General features: G+C 36.6%; 1 protein-coding gene across 3 annotated transcripts in view; it reads right to left on the bottom strand.

Annotated features, from left to right (window-relative positions):
• Window positions 1-22,624, bottom strand: part of LOC306756041 (protein MTSS 1-like) — a 55,782-nt gene that overhangs the window by 27,927 nt on the left and 5,231 nt on the right. For all 3 annotated transcript variants that reach the window (XM_079240663.1, XM_079240665.1, XM_079240664.1), the window contains exon 3: window positions 17,685-17,758. In XM_079240663.1, coding sequence (XP_079096789.1) covers window positions 17,685-17,758 — 74 coding nt within the window. The remainder of the gene's footprint in view (window positions 1-17,684; window positions 17,759-22,624) is intronic.

Genomic DNA, 22,624 nt, shown 5'->3' with positions numbered 1-22,624 from the left:
ACCTACACAGTGGAGACAAGCTGGCTTTTCATTCACTGATTTATTCGTCTACTCTGTCAGTCTGGTAGGCTGCCGTTTATATGAAACTGCATGGGAAAAAAAATTACTGATTGTGAAAGATTTCATTTAAAGAATTTTGAAACTGAGGGAACCACAAGACAGCAAGTATGTGAGTACACTGACCAAACAGTAAACCTCAATAATACTCATCAAAAAGTGAGCTTGAATATCAGCTTGTATCATATCAAAGGTACAGCCCATTAATGGTCTTTTCTATTAGGAGGACCAGCCTTCTTGAGAACCAAGATCATCCCTTTATTCATTAATAGCTGCAAACAGAAAGTCTGTCTTGTGTTACCTACCCACGCACACAAACACACACTCACCAGTCAGCAACTCTAGCTAAATGATCACCAACATACGACATGGGCGAGCAAACACACACATGCACCTGCTGTAGAGTGATGAGTGCTGACACTGAAAAACTCTGGACAGTCTGACTACAGCTCCCAACAGCTGCCAAACATAGACAGGAGAAGAAAGTAAGAAGCTCTGATGAGAAATGAAGACTAACTGTTTTCAGATGTCAGTTTTTATTTTAGTGCATTATGACCCCATCTATTAACTTGACAATCTTGAGACAAAACTTTGGTGCTCTCAGTCATACTCCAGTACATAAGTCAATGCACACTGAGCGTCCTGGAATTAAAAGACACGGACATCACAGGGCAAATAGCATCCATGCAATATGAATTTGCACTTTTGAGGACATGAAGTTCCAAAAATAAAATACTGAAACAAAAGTAATCATGAGCTCATGAGGTAGCAGTCAATTACACATTTGGTTTTAAAAGCAGACTCAGTAAAGTAGCTGCCAGGCTTAATCAGAAACTAAATAGTGATTGTAAAATCTGTTGTTGAAAAATTGCTGCAACAGATGCTGAATACAGATACATCCATGATGTTATCAGAGCATCACAGAAATGGGGCAAAAAACATTTGCATGCTGACCTCTGAGTGACTTTAGTGAATGACAGCTGAATGTGTAGGTTAATGACAGTATTGATCTACAAGGGTAGCAGGGCAGCAAAGTGCCAGACTGCACCACTGCTTACATTTCCACGAAGTCATTTAGAATCCATATACAACAGCGAGGAGTGTGTAAATTGTAAATGGGGAATGTGTGTCAGTATGCCACTGCAATGCAGTGAAATGCATCCTGAATAGTAATGCATGACTAGTACTACTCTTCCTTTTCTTTACATTGCACTACTCTCCTAGAGGCTTCAGTATCGTGTCCAATCTTCTCTCCTCTCTTTTTGTCTGGCTTTCTTTCCCTTTTCTGGGCTGGTTTGTTTTTTAGACTTTCCACTCATTTGTGTCACATCCTTTTAATTACTTGTATGCATTCAATCATCTCATCAGTGGTGTTTTTTTCTGGACTTTTGTACAACTTAAGACGAAGCAGAACAAAGTGCCATTCTAAGTGTGCCACTGGGGAACTTCGGTAATGTATTTTCTAACAGCCACAATACAGAACAATACTGTATAAAGTGAAGAAAATTACTCTGAAAGTGGAAGGATCAAACTAACATGGAAGACAGGACAAAACAGAGTTAAAACAAAATTGGCGGCATGACAGATTTGGATGTGAAGGAAGGAGAGCTAAAAAAAAAAAAAAAAAGAGAGAGGCCATAAAAATGATGGAAAAAAAGTAACCCGAGTGACAGTAATTGAGTTTTGCAGTGTTAAGGCTAACAAGGTATAAAAGCTGAAAATGGACAAGATTGAAAACAAATGCAGTAATTTCTTGCACCGTCTCTCTTATTTGAAGAATACCAAACTGTATCTTCACCTACCTCTCCTATTATTCCCCTTCTTTTACAGTTTCTGTCTCAAAGACTGTGTCGTGGCTGGTTGCTAAAGCAATGGATGATAACCAATTACGATAAGAATCAAAGCCTCTTGTCTTCCAAAAATGCCACCATCACCACTTTTTGGGTGTGCTATGTGAGTCATTGCGTGTAATGTGGGACATGTAATCCTTGTCTATGTCACAACCAAACCTTTTTTCTCTTTCTACTTCATGTGGAGTTGCAAATGTGCAATAAAAGTATATTTAAAAATGTTTTAAAAAGAAAGTCTGAAATTATATCATGGATAAATAGCACAACTAAAGATACCAATATAACACCACCAAAACATCGCAAATACTTGTTTGGAGTATCACACAGCACTGTTTTAAGCATTTTACATATCAGAATTGAGAAGGAGAATAGAGAAGAAAAATATGGGGGTGGTATATCGAGAAGAATCCTCTGGCACCAAATATTCTCCTGGAAAACTTATCATGCAAATATATGCTAATTGGCTCACTGTATTCTGACAGATGGATGTCAGAGGCGCATGTGTTGACTTGAGCTAGATTTTAAGGATTTCATGAAGGTGATTTATTTGACTGTATTTGTCTTCATTTTATGTGCAGTCTTAGTATTTTGCTCCCACCCTTTATCTCAGGATTTTTCTTAGAAAGTAGCATCACTATTTTACCACAGTCCTTTATTTAATCCAGTCAATAGGCAGTTGCTAGTTCAATGAGCAAAGTCAAACTAAAGCAAACTCCCATATAGAAACATTAAATATGTCATGGTAAAGTACATGATAGTTTGTATCTCTTTGGAAATGTCCTCTCCACTGACATGGCAGACAGAAAAAAAAAAAAATTACAGTTCCCGTAATTATACCATATGGTGGCAGAAGGATGTACACAGTTTAAGGCAGAAAAAACAGTAAGTACTTAAAATACTCTGATATCCTTAGAAGAGATGAAGATGCATCAACTTGTGATACTGGACTCAGACTGTTGAACATTTTAGCATCATCAACAACTGTTACTATTGATGGACTTTGAATGCAAAATGATTCTATGCAGATTAAACATCTGCCGCCCAGACTTTGACCAATTAAAGACAGCAATGAGAGGATTTAAGCATGTCATGAGATGGCCAGAAAGAGAAGGAGAGAAAGAGTGAAAGAACATATTACCCTAGAGCCCTCTTGCTCTTTTCTGGGCTTTGGTGCCCTACTTTCTCTCTAATTTTCCTTTTCTGGTTTGACACACATTGTACACAGAAGGAATTTACTCAAACTTCTAGCAATGAACTCAATTGGTTGCTTATTTTAGTCCTGATGCACTTGTTTATGGTATGCACTACACAGAACAGAGAAGCAGTGGCAGTGATAGCGACAACATAAAAAACCATAAACTTAGTCCTCTTAATTTCATTTATACTTTCTCAAACGCTGACTTTTTGGTAAAAGTTGATAAATTTCCTGGAGACAACAAGCAACCAACAATCCTGTCAAATGTCCTGAAATTTACTGGAAGGATTAAATTAGACTTTTTAATCACATTATGTGTTGGTAAAAAGTATTATCTACAAGGAGCTTAAAAAGGTAAACAAACATTATGATAAAGCTGTTTTACTTCTACTCTACACTTTCCATAAGAACAATACTAAAAAGAAGAACCTTCAAAAAAAAAAAAAAAAAAATCTATTTGTATATATTGAACTAGGACTGGGGGATATTGCCTATAAATACTAAAACAACAGCACACATCTTGATCATTTCAAAGCTCTAAAACGCAGTGTTAATGTTTTATTGATCATGCATGAAAAGTCCCCAGTAGGATTTAACGGGTGCCTTTACCGCCAACGTCATTCCTAAAAGATCAAGTTAATTTTATGTTCAATTCCCAATTATTATAGAACAGTCTTTATCAGTTTTATATCTAATCTAATTGGTTTCATGCTGTTATTTTTTTTTTTTTAGCACCAGATCACAACAGAGGTACTTCAAGTTTACCTTTCCTGTAAAACCAGTTTAGATTTAGTTCTGTTTAGTTTAAAAACTAAACAGCGTTATTTGTCTTATCTACATGACATGTAATTACATCAGGTCATGTCTTTACAAGCCGTGCCACACACAGAGAGGTGTGCTACACTCTCACCAGTGGACAGGGCGCAATTTGGAAATAATGTTGCATCAACCGCCTTGAATATCTCTCAATGCTTGTAAACAAGCTTAATCTGTGTACTTCACGTCTCTACGCTTCTTTCCCCGTCTCTTCTGAAACAACAACATGTATGCACGCAGGAAATCCTGGTGTTTTTGACAGTGATATTATAAAATCAGGCCATTAATAATGATTTCTTTACAGGAATCTATATGACATTATATCTGATAAAAAAAAAAATTTTTGTATGACAATAGCAGTTTTTGTTTGTGGACACTTTTGGCCATGAGCATAACCAGAAGGTACAAAATTCCTCAACACTTTACAAAACACATTTAAAAAAAAAAAAAAAAAAAAGATACTGGATTTAAAAAATTGTTTGAAAAAAAAAAGAAAAAAAAGAAGCGCTATAGCAAAATGTTGTGGCACTTGCTTGCAACACTGCAATAATCACCCAACTGCAAAAAGAATGAAGTTGAAAAATACTGTAACAATTTGTAAATATTGTGTATATTCCAGCAAATATTGCTGGGATAGGTTCCATCTTCCCTTAGAACCTTAATTGGACTAAGTGGTGTAAAGAATAAATGACGGAAATATTGTAGATAGAACCAATTGGGGATACATCAAGCACATCATCAAGCTCTTTTTTCTTTTACAATCTTACTCCAATTCAGAGTCTCAAACTAAAGACTTTAAGTACTTATAATAACCAAGGTAGTACAGGGTGACTTCTTACAGTTACACATCATACCTAAACAGCTTGTATCTTTATCAAATTAATGTTAATGGAACAAAAAAAAAAACAAAACAAAAAAAAAAAACAAAAAGAAAAAAAAAAAAACCCAACAACAAAAAAACTGTTGTTTTTTTTTGTTTTGTTTTTTCTAAAAAATTGTCTTGGTACTAATTATTTAGTGTAATTATTACACTAAAGTTTAAAAGGTTTTTTCCAGTTTGGATCAATTTTACTGGATTGGTCATCATTTCACTTATCTATCAATGAACTTTGATGCATTTATTCCACAATCAATGTATTGGTGTAACCTGATGTATTGTTTCACCTCTAATGAATATTTGGCACAATTTTAGCAAAACTACCAATGTCCACAGCTATAATTCAAATGAACTGATTCTGTCTTTAAAGAAAATGGATCCAGAAAACCTTGTTACTCTTGTTTGAATATGGATGAGTCAGTACTACGTACAAAAACAAGACAGATAACTTTGTCTGCTTTGAAACAAACAGAAATTCTAACCAACATATAATTAAAGTGGTAAATAAGTAAATAAGTGAAGTGGGGGACTCCATGTTGGGACATGGTCAGGACATGCAAAAAGTGTGATGCCCAAGTTAGTCATCAACAATAAAGAGGACAAAGCTTCATATTTCAACTGCAATGTCTAAATAACCCGAAGTCGGAGTCACAGAGTTCGAGTCATATTTGCCTTGTACACAAACCTACAGTCAAAGTTCAGGCGACAAATCAGTGCTTCGTATGTTTTAATGATTAAAAAAAAAAAAAAAAAACTCAAATCACCTTAAAAGTTCCTATATTCATGGGTGAACACAAAACATAACCCCTCCAAAACACACAAAAACAAGTTTAACAGAAACACAAAATCAGAAACGCTTGTTTCAACAAGAGAAAATCATGCCGATAAAAACAGGTAATTCATGTTCGGAGGGTGGATAAGGTACATTTACAGTTAATTACAGGCTTGTAGACAACTGTTCTTATAAAAAAAAAAAAACAAAAAAAAACAAAAAAAAACAACTACAATACTGGGAAGACACACAGTGTCTCATCTAATGTTATCGCTGTTTATCAATGTGGTGACATAAACACTAAGATGTACAACTAATTCTAAAGAGTTTTGTTTCTATACACAGTTACAAACATGACCAACACATAAAAACATTGATGAACCTAACTTTCCACTTAAAACCAAAAAGGGTATTAAAATGTCCACAGTGTCCGGCTTCTAACCCCCTGCACTCGGTATGTGTATGTGCCTTTGACCTTTCTTCTCCCTGAACGGAGAGAGACTGAGAGGCCTCCAGTCTGTGAGATACTGGTGATAATTTAAACCAGAGACATGCTAGAGACTGAACTGTTTGTCAGTGCAACACAACACTGCTTTGTTTGCTAAAACGACCACCAGATTATATCTACCATGTATATGTCTGAGCTTGTGCATGTATTTGTGCATGTGTGTGTACTTGTAAGAACCCTCCTGTAGAGTCCATGGAAGACTCTTTCCACTCAAATTTAACCCCAAATTCATTTGCCTGCCTGGGTACACACACTTCACACAAATGTATCATTCATGCAACATTTTATTAAGTATCTAAGGGATGATTGAAAACAATTCAGCATATGAAAACTCACTAAATCAACTTGAGAGACTCACTTTAATAGACTCAATGTATTTACTCAGCTATCAACCAAAAGAATGGGCATATTATTTCCCTCACTCAATGTTGAGGTCATTAAATGCAGTGAAAGAAAGTTGCATTGTATACTTCCTTCAATGAGCTGAACACATTTAGACATGAATGCGTTCCCAAATACAAAAAAAATAAATAAATACTTAAGATATAGATACCAAAGAACCAAGACATAGCATAAATTAATTCTAAATAAACATATGAAATGGAAAAAAATTTGATATAAAGGAAAAGTTTTAAATAATTATTGAGAACAAACTAAAGTAACATGCTTCATCCAAGTTCACCTTTTATGTTCAAGCAACAGTTTACCTACCTGTTCATTTACACAGCAACAAACTAACAATGGTATCCCAAAATGCAGGTCCCATTTTATCTATTGATGTTTCGGCAAATAACTGTTCTTCTGTGTTCTCTTTCATTTCAACTCTGTCAGTTTTTACAATTTGATTCATTCGTGTTTGCCCATACCTACATATTTTTCTCTGTCCTTGAGTTTCAGATGCACAGAAAGTCCCCAAATATAAACAGAAATTGCTTTGGTGCTGCTGTCACAAACCTGCTGTGTAAACATCTGACTTGGACCGTGTGGACGCAGACAGGAGGTTTTGATCCATTTGAAAATAGCCCAGTATTCATTAGAGGGAGAGGGAGGTAATTGCTACAATTACTTAAAGTTGGCTTGGTATACTACAACCACTATACTACTACCACTACAACCACTACCATTACTGCTACCACTACTACCACTACTACTACTAAGAATAACAACAACAATAATAATAAAAAACATGCATTTCCAAAAACATCCCTGCAACCCTGAATCTGACTAAGCAGTATAGAAAATAATTGAATGGATGGATGGGTGAATATAATAAAAATAAGACTAATAAAAGGATTCCATTTAATTTGGTTTATTTGAGATGTAATGTGTATGTAAGCAGTTATTGTCCTAAGTCTTACAAATTCACAGGGGACCTGCATATTCTTCTTATTTAGTATACGAGCTTTGAATGAGCTTGAATGGTATTACTCTGAGGGTAAGAGTTACCATCTATGTGAAACACAGGGTGAGACTAGAAGTGTGCACAATCTAACATAGGCAGGCTGTACTGGGTCCCAGCCTGCCTGCTGGACTGCGGTGTGGTGCTTATGTGTTAGATGTTATCCATTAAAAAAAACTAAAATTGGCACATTCAAACCCAACACATACCTTTGTGAGATCAACACAAGAGGACACACATTAATCAGTGTCTTAAAGTAAACAAATTGGTACGCAAACACACATCAGATGGATGCAAATAATACAAACATCAACACCCACACGCTTGTGTGTTGAAAGAAAACTCATGTTCAGACATAGAGCAAGCTAGGTTGGGCTGCTTTTTAGTTCATCAGGAACACACACAAGCAAAAAAGGAGAGATTTTTTTGATCAGGAAATGGTGCAACAGAGAATAAACCATAGATAATTAAACCACTGGGATGAACAAGGGTGTATTTGGAATGTTTTGCTATTCATTCCTAGCTGGCTTTGTCAGATAATATTTAGCAAAACCACCAAAATAATGTTTCACATCTAAAGAAGCCAATAGATAAACGGCAAGATGTACAAGTTACTCTCCAGGATAAAGTTTCTAGATCTTTAAGGTCAGGTTAAAGTCAGTTATTTGCAATCTGTTGTATCTGATGTGCTGTGAAGACTGGACTGCCATTGTTGAACAGACATGCTCACTCTACTTTTCTTGTTTCTGTGAACAACAAAATGAGTTACATTTATTTATTTTTTATCATTTTGCTCAATATCAAGATAAACACAAGCAACATGGAACCACTCTTGACATGACCTCAATCTTAGATTAGTGTATTTCTTCTTTCCTACCCTTTGATTTCTGCTTATTGTTGTAAGATAATTAAAACTAAAAAGGTAAAGTCTTTCTGTGCATTGTTTTAGCATCACCATGGGCTTTCAATTCGGCAGCGGAGAGACATGGCTCTGAAGTTAATTTGCCAGAGAAATGTGTTTTGAATTTGGCTTTGCATGTACGTCAGATGTTCCAGTTCTAAGGCGCACTGGTCTAACCAGATTTATGTTTAAACAAAAACACAGAGCAAGCAGCCTAACACCCACAAACACTTACTGCTATGCATATCTACACAAAAGCACAGAGGACTCTCTGGCATTCTGACTTAAATACTCTTAAAGAGGTGCAGACTGTTTCTAAAAATCTCCCCATTCACAAGCTGCCTCAGTGGTCACACATCTTACGTCTGGTCCGCACATTTGTAGAAGCAAACACTCACATATGCATGTTTCTTAATAATGACTAATGACACTCATTAGGAATCCAACCACGAAAATGTCCAGTGATAGATACAAGACATATACAACACAATGCAACTTTCTTGTCTATCCAAAATTTGGCCTATTTGAAAGCCTGAAAAATTAATCATCTTTGAGGATGAGATTAACAGAGATAATCTGTGGTTGTGTCTAAATAAGTCTCTCCACAAGCTAAGCATAAATGTGTGTCCATTGTTTCACAGGCTTGAATGTGTGTGTATTTGACCCATTAACTGATCAATTTGCTGGATGCTGTAATCTGTAAAAATTCTCAGAATGAGGTTAAGGTAAACAGAAGCAAAGCGTGGCTTGAGTGATTGAGTAAGAGACATGCTGCTTGCCTGGGGGATAGGATATAAAAGACAGGAAATGTGTGTAACCGTGGCAAGTCTTGGACTGAAACTGGAAAATAAGACAGAACCGTTTAACTGAGGGCATTGAGACAGTGGGGTAGTTCAGGATCTAATGCTGCTTTGTAACAGAGGCCAAGCCATGAACTGAGAGGGGCAAAGAGGAAAGGGCCAGATCTTTTTTTTTTTTTTTTTTTTTCCATGGAGATGTATGGAGCTTTGTCTATGGCTGAGCACACTGAGCATGCTTGGAGAAATAATCAAAATAAAGTTAGAATTTAGTTAATGTCCTCTCCACAAAAGTCCTGTGTTCAGTAAAGTCCAAGTTGGGTTAAAAAAGCCAGCTGTCTAACAGTGAAGTTAGTATCGTGTGCATGTTAGTTAAGATGTGTTGTGGAGACATTTGCTCTGAAAGTTGATTATTGTACCTTTTTATTAACTTTAAAGGAACAATTACACTGACTACAAAGTTAAAAAGACTGATAATACCAGCATGTAAAGATATTATCTGCAGCCGCACAGGTGACTGGCATAGATAACAAATAGCAGATGTGACACCTTTCAACCTGAAGAGCAGCGGCATCAAGTGCATTTCCAGATGACTGAAAACAGTAGAAAGTAAATCTTTGCTGACATCTGGAATTTTACACCATTCCCCGAGACGACTGCTGAACACTAAAACTTTTTGAATAATGTTTGCTATTTTAGCCGTCATTATGATTTTTTTTTTTTTTTTTTTCCACAAAGATTTTATTAACCAGGGGCCACCTTACAAAAAGACCACATTGCCTGTCACACCAGTCAACATGTACAAGCAGAAATTCATAAAACTTTTTTTGTTTTAGACTACATACCTGTTAGGTTTCGTACTGTTTCTTGTAAGCTTGCAAAGCCACCATCACACATTATATAATGTGTCCACACAGATATACAAATGTTTGCTAAAGCAGGGATGTCTAGCCCCTGTCCTCAAGGGCCACAATCCTGCAGGTTTTCCATGCATACCTGTTCCAACACACCTGACTCAAACTAGTCAGTCATTGTCCAGAACTTCATTTGCTGTTGGATCCATTTAATGAAAGGCAGGTGTGTTGGAGCAAGGATTGACAGACTTTGGGCCCCCCTGTGCTAAAGAATTCGAAGACAGCACTGTGGCAGTTGCCTCAACATTAAGGGCATATTTACATCAGCCTTATGATTCAAATATTCGTCCATTTGCTCAGAAAGTCCACTTCTTTTGGGGAACTGTGAATGCACCAAACAAATTCTGTCAGCGGACTCGGCCTGCCGACAAATGCAGGTCTCACTCCGCATCAAAGTGAACCAAATACAGGAAGAGGACTACAAAAAAAAACTTACTGTATTTGGCAAAGTTTGCATTGTGGGTAAATACAAAGCGATTGTGCCAAGGGTCAATACTGCGCCCATTGTTGCAGTGAATTTCTGCAGTATACTCGCATGAGACAAAATAAAAACAGCGATAGTTATCTCGGTTCGCATTGATACAACCCCTATAACTGGCCTTCATTATGTTTTCCCCTCTGTCTGTAAAGCGTCTTGAGATGGCATTGCCGTGATTTGACGCTATATAAATAAAGTTGAATTGAATTGAATATAACTAAGGCAAGTCCCCAACCATACAGAGTCTAGAGTCACTATGTGAATCCACCCTAAGTGTCTCCTAGACAAAAATGTACCCATAATCACACACACCAACACTCCCACAAATACTAGTATGAAGAGACAAGGCCATTTTTAACCTTTCTAAGAACATCATCTCCCGTTAGCAGTAGTGGCCCACTCAGTGGTTAAATAAATGAAGAGGTTGAAAAGATGCACCAGTCACCTTTGCCACTTCTTGACTGAAATGGTTCAAGGGCTGGTTCTAAGATAGCAGAGCCATTGGATTTATTAAGACTTGGCTAAATACTGGTTTGGTTTTCCATGGCCAGAGGAAATAACAGATGATAATTCAAACACCTTGCCATTTTTATAAGTGTAGCTGCAAATGCGATTTACAAATTCATGTAAAAACAGCCATCTTGAATGCTGCTCTACACAGGTTCACAAAAATGAGCAACATTGATGAATCCATCTGGCTAAAATTAATATGAAACAACAAAAAAAGAGAATAACACTGAGCTCATGTTTTTATGTTGCTACTTTGAATCCACATCCTGGAAACTCAGATTTCAATTGTTCTCTGTTGAACTAAGACTCAACTCTACACTGTCACAGGGTTTAAAACTGGCCATCAATGCATATTAATGAGGTTTTTCTCCTTAACCCTACTATGAGACTCAGAATTAGGCTATTTTTTTGTTTCTGGACTTGAGGGTTGCCACCATTTCAGTAACAGTTTTTTGGGTATAAAACCAGTGATTTGGCAGTCAGGTATGAAGTTGAGCTCTGGCTTAAAACTAGTAGTGGAACCACTTTGCTGGACAAACTGGAAAAAATACAGTAGAACAAGAAGTTTGGAATGGCCTGCTCAGCCTTTATGTTATTAGATTGTATTATATACACTCTCCTGACAATTCTAACATAACAAACACAACTGTACACTTCTGTGTTAATATCATGAACAGTGTAGAAGAGATTTAGATTTGGATCAGAGATTTAGGATTGCGTGTAAGGACATGAACAAAATTTAAGCATGTTAACTCCACAACCCTTTGCCTCTGGCTCTTAATGTGTGTGGAGGCCTGGATCAGTTCACGTTACTCATACAGGCAAACTGCTGCTTCCAAACAATATAGCAATGTTTTGGTTTGGTTGTTCGTCTCCACTAATTCAGAGTAAAACCCAACCATTCCTACATTTCTGTAATCAGCTTCTGTCAGTTTAGCAAAATAGTGGTTAAAATACAAATAAAAGCTGATACTGATCACTAGGTGGGCATTGGCAATAAGTGGACTATATATATATATATATATATATATATATATATATATATATATATATATATATATATATACACACACACACATTTGTGAGAAACTCCATTAGGTCCAAACAGATCTAGCAGGTTTGTACATGCTAGCTTTGCAGCAGGTGTATATTTCATCTCTACAGACTCAGACTTGTCCAAAGAGAGAGCCATCACCACGTCTGCTGACAGAACCACTGGGATTAATATTACAACTTAGGCAGACAAGCACATGCAGGCACACATGTACATATACTATATGCACACAATTCATGTTGAGACAGTGTCCAACAGCTGCCAACCCATGTGTGACACAACCCTTTTATTAAAAATTGGTAATAAACCATTATCCTTTGGGAAGTGTGAGAAATTATGTGTGCATGTGTGTGAGCATGTGGTTTTCAACTAGCAATGAGCCAGAATAAAAAAAAGCAAATGTAAATATGTTAAAGATCCCTTTAATGTATGGCCATTCAGAGTACAATCCTAAACTTAAACATCTAAACCAAGTTTCCTCTCTTCAAGCAGAAGTCAGATCAGGGGACTTTGTACATGGATCAGGAATATACTTTTTAAAAAAGTGCCTTCAAGTATTTCTTTTAACTGATAAAACTGGCTTTTGGTGGCCTATGTGATTGACAGAATACAAAGACATCTTTCTTCTTCCTTTAGACTTTGGCTGTGTTCACATATATCGCACACAACGGAACAGCACTCCCAAAACAAGTCTTTATAAGCATTTGGCTTTAAATGATTGTTAAAAAGCCTCTGACAAAATTTAGTTTTAGACCAACAATGTGTAATTCTTAGACGGGGTGTTGATAACATCACTGTAGTATTTTTAACCGTCTTGACTGCTGCCTAATATGAGATAGTTTGTCTGTGTTGCTGTCAGCAGTTTTTAATTGGCTGATTTTAAAGCAGTCTCACTACTCACCTTCTCAGTTCCTGATATGATATTACTGTGACATACAGGGATACGCAGACAATCAAGCTAAAAACAGACAACGGGCACACAGAAACAGATATGTCTATTATGCGTAAATGGAAAGTATGACACATCCTTAATTTGATACAAAACAGAAGGAAAGCGGGGGATCCACACAGAAAATGAAGTGATGTTTGATGAAACAAGAGAGGATTATTCACCACTGTAACTGTTCCTCTGCATTTTCTGTTCTCATGCCCGTTTTCGCTCGTGGATTCAATGGGGCTTTGTCTCATTCTTTACCACTGACCAACACCGTCCCAAGTGTTTAAGACTGAATAGAGTTGGATGACCCACTCAGAACAAATGTGTCCAACACATTGAATCTGTGAAATAATCTAATACAATAATTAGTCAGTTTCAACACTGGCAAATCAAAGAATCAAAGAACCAGAACACACCTATCCAGGCGGACTATAAACTGTAAAAGCATAGCATTGTGTAATCAAATCATAGCAACTTCGACTGTAATCTTATTGGTGTAATTACCTACAGTTTCACTGCAGAAGCATCACACTTTTTTTTCCTCAACAAATTTAGACATCACTAGGCAACAACTTGTTTGTCACTTTGTGAAGCACTGAAAGGCATTGTTTCTTGTCATGTCTAAGCACTTCTAACAAGTCAAACTGAACACATGTTTAATCAGTACATTCACATGAGTTTAAATCAAATAATACAGTTAGACCAACTAGGGCAAACACCGTCACACGGCTACTGGCAACAGCAACTCTAAAGGTGTACAACACACTGGCCTGGTGTGTGTATTTACCAGAAATGCGAAAACGATGAAAACTGAGAATTGTAATTACGCATATACAGAACATAACAGCTGTTTACATCTTACTGCTCCCTCCTTGTTTTTTTTTGTTTTTTTTGGTGGGGGGGTGTTTGTACCATCAGAAAGATGTATGTATGTGTATTGATTTAATCTGTTTGTGGAGACTCTGGTGGAAAAATGTAAAAGAAGCCGGGAGACACAAAGAGGTACACGAAATGGAATATATAAAGCGAAGCAGGGAGCCAACCTTTTCCTCAACTATGTTTTCAACCTTTACTTTTATTAAGTTTTTGAGTTTTGTGTTTGTTACAAAGTGCTGGAATTGGTTTGTCGACCTGACAGCATAAAAAATATGCAGAAGGTTTAAGCTGATGTACACTGTAAACTTTCTTAAAGGATTACTGGGAGAAAAGGGTGATCGGGTTACTTTTTTGAAAAACCCACTGCTGACAGACATGGCCAGCCGGCCAGTGTTTACACTATGCTTAAAAAATGTCTAATCCATTCTGAAAACAGATTATGCAGCCAAAGCGGAGGCATCCACACTCAGTACCTACTGCTAAAATAAAGTGCTGTAAAGAAAAAAGTAAAAGGCATAAAACAGCTGGATGAGGGAAAAAAGGGAATAAGACTTAAAGAAATAATACATTATTCTTTAAAAGGAAAATGAATTAAGTAATTAACAAGAAACATTTAACAAAGAAACTCTTTCAGATTTGTTAGGAAATAGTATAAAAAGCAGCTGAAGGGAGAAGTTCCCGGGCACTTCAGTGTACTTCAGACTAGACGAGGTGACAAATTACAGAAAGCTCAATGGATGGAAAAGTCCAAATCTTTCAGCTGGAGAACAGAGTTAGACAGGTTTCAAAGTCATCTTTGTGTGTGTTGCATTGTGCATAAAGTTCCACCAGGTTTGTATGTTCTGCCAAAGCAAGCCATGTCAGAGTCTGTATCCACAACAGTGGAAAGGAAGTTTTTCGAAATATTTTAAGTTTATCATTGTTTCTGTTGCTCTAACTACAATTTTTTGACTCCAGTTATATGAAGTTAAGCATCTGACCAATAATTAAGCTGAAAAATTCTGCTCAATTAAAAACTGTATGCATCATGCTCACATTAATCCATTAAAATAGTATGAATTGCTAAAATCCAGTAGAGACTGTCTTGCTTGTTAAATCATAGCATTTAGCCCATAATTAAACTCCTAAGCTGACGTTAACTGAACCTGAATAAACTGAGGACATGCACTTTGATATTGGTAACATATTAAAAGAGTGCAGTGTTTAAATATATTTTCCATTGCCATAAACCGATCCCTGAAAACTGCTCCAAAAACGCTAATAACAACACTGCACAAGCTAAATTCAAATTTGATAAATGTACATCTAATTTGAAAATATGTTGCTATAAAACACATTTACAAATTCTAAGGGGAATCTTAATAAATGTAATTTTCTGGAAATAAGAAAATTACCAAAATGGAATTACAGGGGTTTTTCAGAAAGCAGATTTGAATTTTCTTTTGATTTATACTTGATGTCTACAATTTTGCAACTATTAGGACTGTGAGGTGAGCAATCACATTTAATAGACAGTTACATGTTGTCTAGCATGTAAAGAAGCTGAAATTGAGAAATTTACTGGACCGTGTGAGAAAAATTATCTTCAGCAGACTTGTCAACAAAACAATAAAACTTTTGTCACGGAATTTAAGAGTAATAAGTAATCAACACACACCGAGGAATGAAAATGTTTCAAAGAAGACGTTTTTTAAAAAATAAATGTTATGTAAAAAGATTTATTATGATTTTTTCATTTTCAAACCTAGCTAAACTAATATGGTTTGACCTTCTAAATGTGTTTTAAAAAATGGGCCTACCTACTTGCATATGTATATTCTGACAGCAATGTTTATAATCAGACTTCCAAAATGATAAATCTGTTAAAGAGTCCCCAAGTGGCTTCATCTCATTTTGTGGAATTGTGCCACCATTCAGATGTCAAAGTCTGGCCAGTCTACAGATCAGGCCTTGAATCTTTACTATCCATCATAACCGCCAATATCTAAAAAGCTACACGACCAGATCCAAAGGCTGCCGACATTTCATTTGTCATGATAAAAAGCCTTTTTGCATTGCCAAATCTCTGGATATATTTATGGCTCTACCTTTTGCTGGCAATGTAATGTCAAACAACAGTTTCTCTTCTGACTATAGTCCTTTAAAAACATGCCTAGATATAAAAATGCATTGCTTCTGGCAACAGCAGCTTTAAAGGTGTATGTAAAGAATTTGATGCCTCAGCAGACTCCATCCTTCCAAGAGAACAATTATACAAACTGTTTTTTAGAAACAATGTGTCCCAACAGACCAGTTTGATCCAGTGATGAAAGATTACTTATCAAATCTTATACCAGGTATATAGATGTTTTTTCCACACTTTTAAGACTGACCCCAATATCTATCACATTTCTGAGGAATGAAATGCCTCAAAAGCTTCCCAAAAACCGAGTAAACATAAAACATGCTATCCTTACTCAACATCATTGTTATTATCTCTAACATACTCTGGTCATTAGCAGCAATTAGTCCTTGCTGAAGGACAGCTAATTCAGAGACTTTTATCTCCATAATCACCATGAAAAGGCAAGACATGAAAAAAATCAGACAGTAGTATCTGCAGTATGTCCAAACTCAATGGACTGTACAATCTTTGTGTTTGGTGGGACTAAAGTTAGATTTCCATCTCAAATTGACATAAAAAAAACTATAGCACAAGTTGATTAAAAAAAAAAAAAAAAAAAAGAAAGCAGAAAAAATTAGAGCTAGTGAAAGTGACAAAGGCCCAATCCATCATAAAACAGTTTCTAGCCATAATTTTTGAGGAACACACACATGGAGAGCACTTTTAAAGTTCTTTGGAGTGTAAACAATGCAAGCATTGAGACATAACATTACAACAAAAGTGCATTGGCATGTACTCTACGCCAGACACTTGATATGGATAGTCCAACTAATAATCACCACTTACAGTAATGCCATCACACTACAGTCATGTGAAGAAGTTATTTTCCTGTGATAAAGATTTATTAGGCAGCAACGCATCATAACTTAATTTCTATGCCTTCCTCTAGACTGTAGCTCTCTGAATATAGCTGAGTCTGAACAATACAGCATAAAGTATCCTCTGATATAGTAAACAGAGAGAACAAGAGAGAAAATGTTGGAAGCACATAAGAAAACTGATGCAACACTCTTTGGCTAACTGAATCTGACCCCTTCACAGAAAACTGATATACTTTAAGAGAACGAGAGAGAGAGAATGATGACTCCCTCTGCTCAACAACCTCCCTTTAGCTCCATTCTCTTCTCTCTTATTCTCACTGCTGGGAGTGGGGTGATGAATGTGTATGTCTGTTTCAGTTCCTATTAATAGGATGGTGCATCGCTGGAGGTGTCCAAGTAAAGGAGAGATGCGATCTCTCACTTTTTACCTTTTTGCTCTCTTATACATCTAGAATTAAAGCATATTAGCAGAGAGGCTAGGTGATGTAGAGCTAGAATACAGGTGGGGGTGGGCTTAAGTAAGCACAGAAAAGGGGGTAGAGGTTGAAGACAAAGCCAACAAGAGAGCTTCAAACAGCATACTGATGGATTTACTACCCATACGATATAACCAGTTACCCACAGAACATCTTAGCACAGTGGGGTGAAATACTGAACTTCCACAGTAGAGATGCAAAAACAAACAGAGACACAATTGTCAAACAGTCGCTTAATTACTTCAACCCTAATAGCACTATTACAGAGGTTACTGTTCTTACCTCTTGAGTTGGTAGCCAAGTCAGCTACCTTCTGAAAAGCATCTAGGAAGGCAGCCACAGCAGCCACTGTTGCCCTGAGACAAAAAAGAAAAACAGATGTTTATTAACAAAAAGTTGACTGCAATCATTTATTCTATAAGAATTCGATTAAATGTATGTTCACACATTTCTCCTATAAAGAGTGAACATCCACCATAATAAATTTACAATAAAAGTATGGACTGCAGTGTAATGTGTGTTTTGTTACAACTTGGACTATGCCTTGCTGTGTGAGGAATGTCTATGCAATTACACAGAATTTGCCTCATTTACAGGTCAATGGAAGGATCAGTGCTGTTCCACCCTGTTGAGTGCTACAATTAAAAATGGGGCTATGGCCAGTATTAATCTCACACCTCCTTATTCATTTTCTTATTGCAGTGTAATACAAAATCATTACAGTGTACAAAGTGCATCATAAATTACTCATTCTACATAGCAACTGAAAAAAAAAGCTAATTACAGTTCACTAGGAGAAAATAGTGGAATATTGGTGTAAGTTTACCTTCTGTTTAATTACAAACATCTTGCTTGTAGCCTGACTGAATATCTGGGCCGCCTACTGACAGGCCAGGTGATTGGCTAACTTGCAAACACTGGCCTACTTCAGGAACAACAGACCTCTCATGATTGCAATCGCAGGTATGAAGATGAAAGAAGGTTGGAGTGTGTATGTGCATGTGTGTGTGAGTGTGTGATACCTGACCTGCCCCACCCCAAGCAGGAGACTAGTCTTCTTTTCAGTCATGCATTCTACACTAAAAAATACAATTGTCAAGAAGTTTTCCAAAACATCTCCACCCACAAAACATAATTTTTTCTAAACCTGAGGACACAGATATATTTTTTTTTTTGTGAAAACATCTTTTTCCATTGCCCCAAAGAAAACTCTTAAATTGTGAGCTGGAAATTTCCATTAACACTCAATCAGATAAATCAACTATGTATACTATTAAAAACAACATGCTAAATATTGTCCTCTCATTTAGACTCGAATACCATTAAACAAAGATTAAAGCCATAATACACAGGAAAAGAGCAGATTCCTAATGTTGAGCCGCTGAATCTGATCTTATGGTTTCAGGTTATCACCCAGCAGCCTACTACAAGCTTGTAAGTTCGATGAAAATGACCAAGTCATAAAACAACTGTGATACAAAGCCCATTTATAAATCGAAATATTATTTCACATGGGTTTAGATATTTTATAACTCGCTCAAAGTTAACATTGTATTGATTAACAAGTGCTGTGTTGTTGTAGAGCTGACCAAGAGCTCCATGGGTGTGTCCTGCAAATGGAAACAGAAACATACGTGCAGCCACACAGATTCCTTTCTATTTAAAGCTCTGTGCAGGCATCATTACAGCCTTTTACTGATATCCAACTCTACTAATTTATTGCATGTAATCATTGGTCTGTGGATCATATTTTATTTACACTTGTAGTTATATTCGTTTCACTCATACTCATTCATTTAAAGTCGAACACGTGAATTGAAGCCTGATTTAGTTCCACTAGCAGCAGAACACTCACGTACAGTGAGAAGAAGGGAACAACTAGTTACCATAGTCCTTCATTTTTATCTGTTTCATGTTTTGATGGAAAAAAAAAAAGAGCCAAACAAATTCATCCATTCAAAACATGTCTTTTAGCATTGCTTTTGACTTATTTGATTGTGGGTTAACAAACAGGAAATAGTGGTTTATTTTTATTTATTTATTTATTTATTTTATTATTATTATTAAATGTGTCTAAGGTTGTAAAGTCAGAAAAAAATGGTATTGTTAATGCTCTGACATTTTTACAAAAGCTTCAAGAGTTCTAAGGCAACAAGTTTTTTGTTTTTTTTTAAGTTGGTATCGTACTTCAATGTTTACCTGGCTGCTACGATTGGTCTTAAAATCTGCACAGCTTTTGGGTCAAGACAAATGACTGAGATATCCATTCTACAACGCTTTAACCACGCAAACCTAAATTCCCTATAGAGAATGCCATAGTACCCCAAAGTACACTTCACGACAATGATACATTCAGTACCATTGGCCTCATCTATTCTTAGTTCAGCAGACGCTGGAATGCAACTGGAGTAGAATTATAGAAAGAGATTGTGTTGAATGAACTTGTTTCAGCAACCTATTACAAATCATGCTTACTTATATCTTTATACATACATATATTTAAATGTGTTAGTATGCCATGTGTCATCCTTACTGTTCATTAACTAAACTGTGCACATATTTCAATTAATCTTCTTGAACTAACCTAAGTTTTACAACCATTGAGTAATAGTCTTAATTACATCATAACATGGATCTCAAAGTTTTGTTGTGATGCATTCCAGAAAAAAACTTTTATTTAAAAAGAAAGAGGCCAGTAAACCCAGCTGTGACATAGCTGGATTAACCATATCATTACACTTAGGTGTACAGCTGAGTCGAGCAACCATTTAGTTTGTCCTGGAACTTTAACTATAACACTAACTTTGTTCTGGTATACATGAACCACAGAAGTGAGTTATTGACCAACATATAGACTGGTTTATACTCTGAGTCAGGTAGGTTATGCTGTAACCTCCACAGAAACTCGACACGCATGTCTTCGGACCTGAAATGCATTCTGGCTACGTGACCACTGCCTTGTGATTGGTCTGAGTGTGACTACATGTTTCCGGATGTTTGGGTCTTGTTGCTGAATGTATTGATATATATGTATGTATATAGGTCTATGGCTGAATGAATGCCATTGACTGGCAATGTTTTCCTAAAAGAGAAGATTCTTGCTGAAACAGAAGTGAACCATCAACAAAATAAAAAAATGTTTTGTGGAGTTTACCGGCTGAGATCAGCTCTAGTGTCATCTGTAGATCCTACACTCGAGTTTAAACACACACTCCATCTGCGTCAGCTATGCTGGCCTGACCTGCCGCAGACGCAGAACCAGTATAAACCAGCCTTATTGACACAATACTTTGTCAGACATGCATTTCTCTGTGGGAGATAATCAAACATGTTAGTATAGGCAAATAAAAAGCACAGAGGTTTACTTTAAGTTACCTGAATGGTGATCTTGTCAGATGAGACTACAGCTAGAAAATCAAGAATTTATAAGGGCAAAGATCCAATCTGCAAATGTTTTATGAAAATGCTGAATGAAAATGGACATGTATAGCTAATAGCCGGCTTGGTTATAGCTTGTGACAGCTGTGTTAGCTGAAAAAAAACTATATTAATAGATATGTGAATGACAATTGGTTTATTGATTACATATTTAACATTTACTTTTTTCTACAGAAAGCCACAGAATGATTAAACTTTGGAACACATGCAGAAGTCCATGGTTAATTTCAATCTAGATAAGCATTCGCATGCAAAAGTTATTTGATCTCCAACTTCATTTTCTGGGTATGTTGGTCTGACATTGAGAAACTCATCTTTATATAACCGTTTGCCCTTCTAACATGTTTATGTGCATTTTAAATGGCCAGTTTTGGTCAAACTAAAACTATATTTAGCTGTTATTTTGTTGTCTTTTTTTACCATTCAGGTGTCAAATAAACATCCTCACTGAAAAGTTCAAAGAAAGCTTTAATTAGACACAAGTTAGGGTGGATTCTAGCCTGTTCGCTCTTCCTGCAAACCTCTACTCAATGTGCAGCATATGTGTATGTCATTACTCCTTAAAAATAAGAGAAAAAAAAGGACAGAACTGCCCCAACACTGTAATTGGTTGATGCCCTGGCTGCTTTGTGAGACAGGAGCAGAGGGGCTAAATTACAGAGCATACTTACTGCCTTTGGACGTCATTGCACACAGAGACATATGCTGCTACCACTACTGGCTGGTAACTTATCCAGACCAAGAAGAGAAGGTGGGTGTGTTTGTGCTTTATTGCACATGTGTGTGTGTGTGTATGTGTGTGTGTGTGTGTGTGTGTGTCCCTCTGTGTAGCCCAGTCCCCAAACAGATTACAGAGCTCTGTAGGTTGGGGGGTTGTGCTATAGCTGAAAAGACCATTTTAGCATTTGTAGTGGCTGGAAACAAGCATGAACATTTTAGATCACCTCCAGCAAGTCCAGTTAACACACACGCAGCAAGGGCACCGTTATAGGCAATAATGTGCTGCAATCCCTAGCAGCAGCAAGGCAGAGGCCAAGCTTAATCTGGAAACAGAAAAATGAGTCTAAAAATATCAATTGCCTTTCTGTGATTGGCGTTAAACTTGAAAAGAAATTAAGGAAATGATTTACTCCAGGAGAACTAACTGATTGGGAAGAAAGTGACTTGATGATTAATAAAGTTAAAGACAATGAAGATACTTCACTAGCAGTTGTTATGCATGTACGTGAAAAAAAGTTGTAAATTATGTATCTGCTGTTGGGGTTGTAAGCTGGTGTCACACATGCACATGTGAGATGAATTCTCACAATAAATAAGTTGCAACTCTTACTAGCATGCATATTTGGTTATCTTTAATTTAGATGTTTGCTGCTTTTCCCTACTTCCTATTGGGTAGGTGGCTGGGAAGTTTTCACAAGAAACAAGTCAGAAAAAACAGTTTCCACCTGTCTGGAAATAAGTAAATCTGTTTGCTTTTTTCTTTTAAAGACTCTTGGTATCTACGCTCAAATAGTCAGTAAAACAGCCAGTCATTAGCAACAAGGTAACAAATACTCCCAAGATTTTAGCATGGCAACGTCACATATTTAAAAATGAAGACACTTGAATACGATAGACAATAATCAGGCTTCATTCTACGTAAATGGAAGAATAGGGCCTGGCATTATGTCACTAAACCTTCACACAACTGTCTGCCTGAAGACATAGGGGAACTTAAATGGCAAGGGAAATGCCAAGCATTGTTAATCAAAGAATAATACAGACCACAGGATGTCTGTATATGC

The sequence above is a fragment of the Telmatherina bonti genome (assembly GCF_933228915.1).
Source record: "Telmatherina bonti genome assembly, chromosome: 5".
In the NCBI taxonomy this organism is placed as follows: Eukaryota; Metazoa; Chordata; class Actinopteri; order Atheriniformes; family Telmatherinidae; genus Telmatherina; species Telmatherina bonti.
The sequence above is the reverse complement of the archived record's forward strand: the minus strand, read 5'-3'. Positions and strand labels throughout refer to the sequence as shown.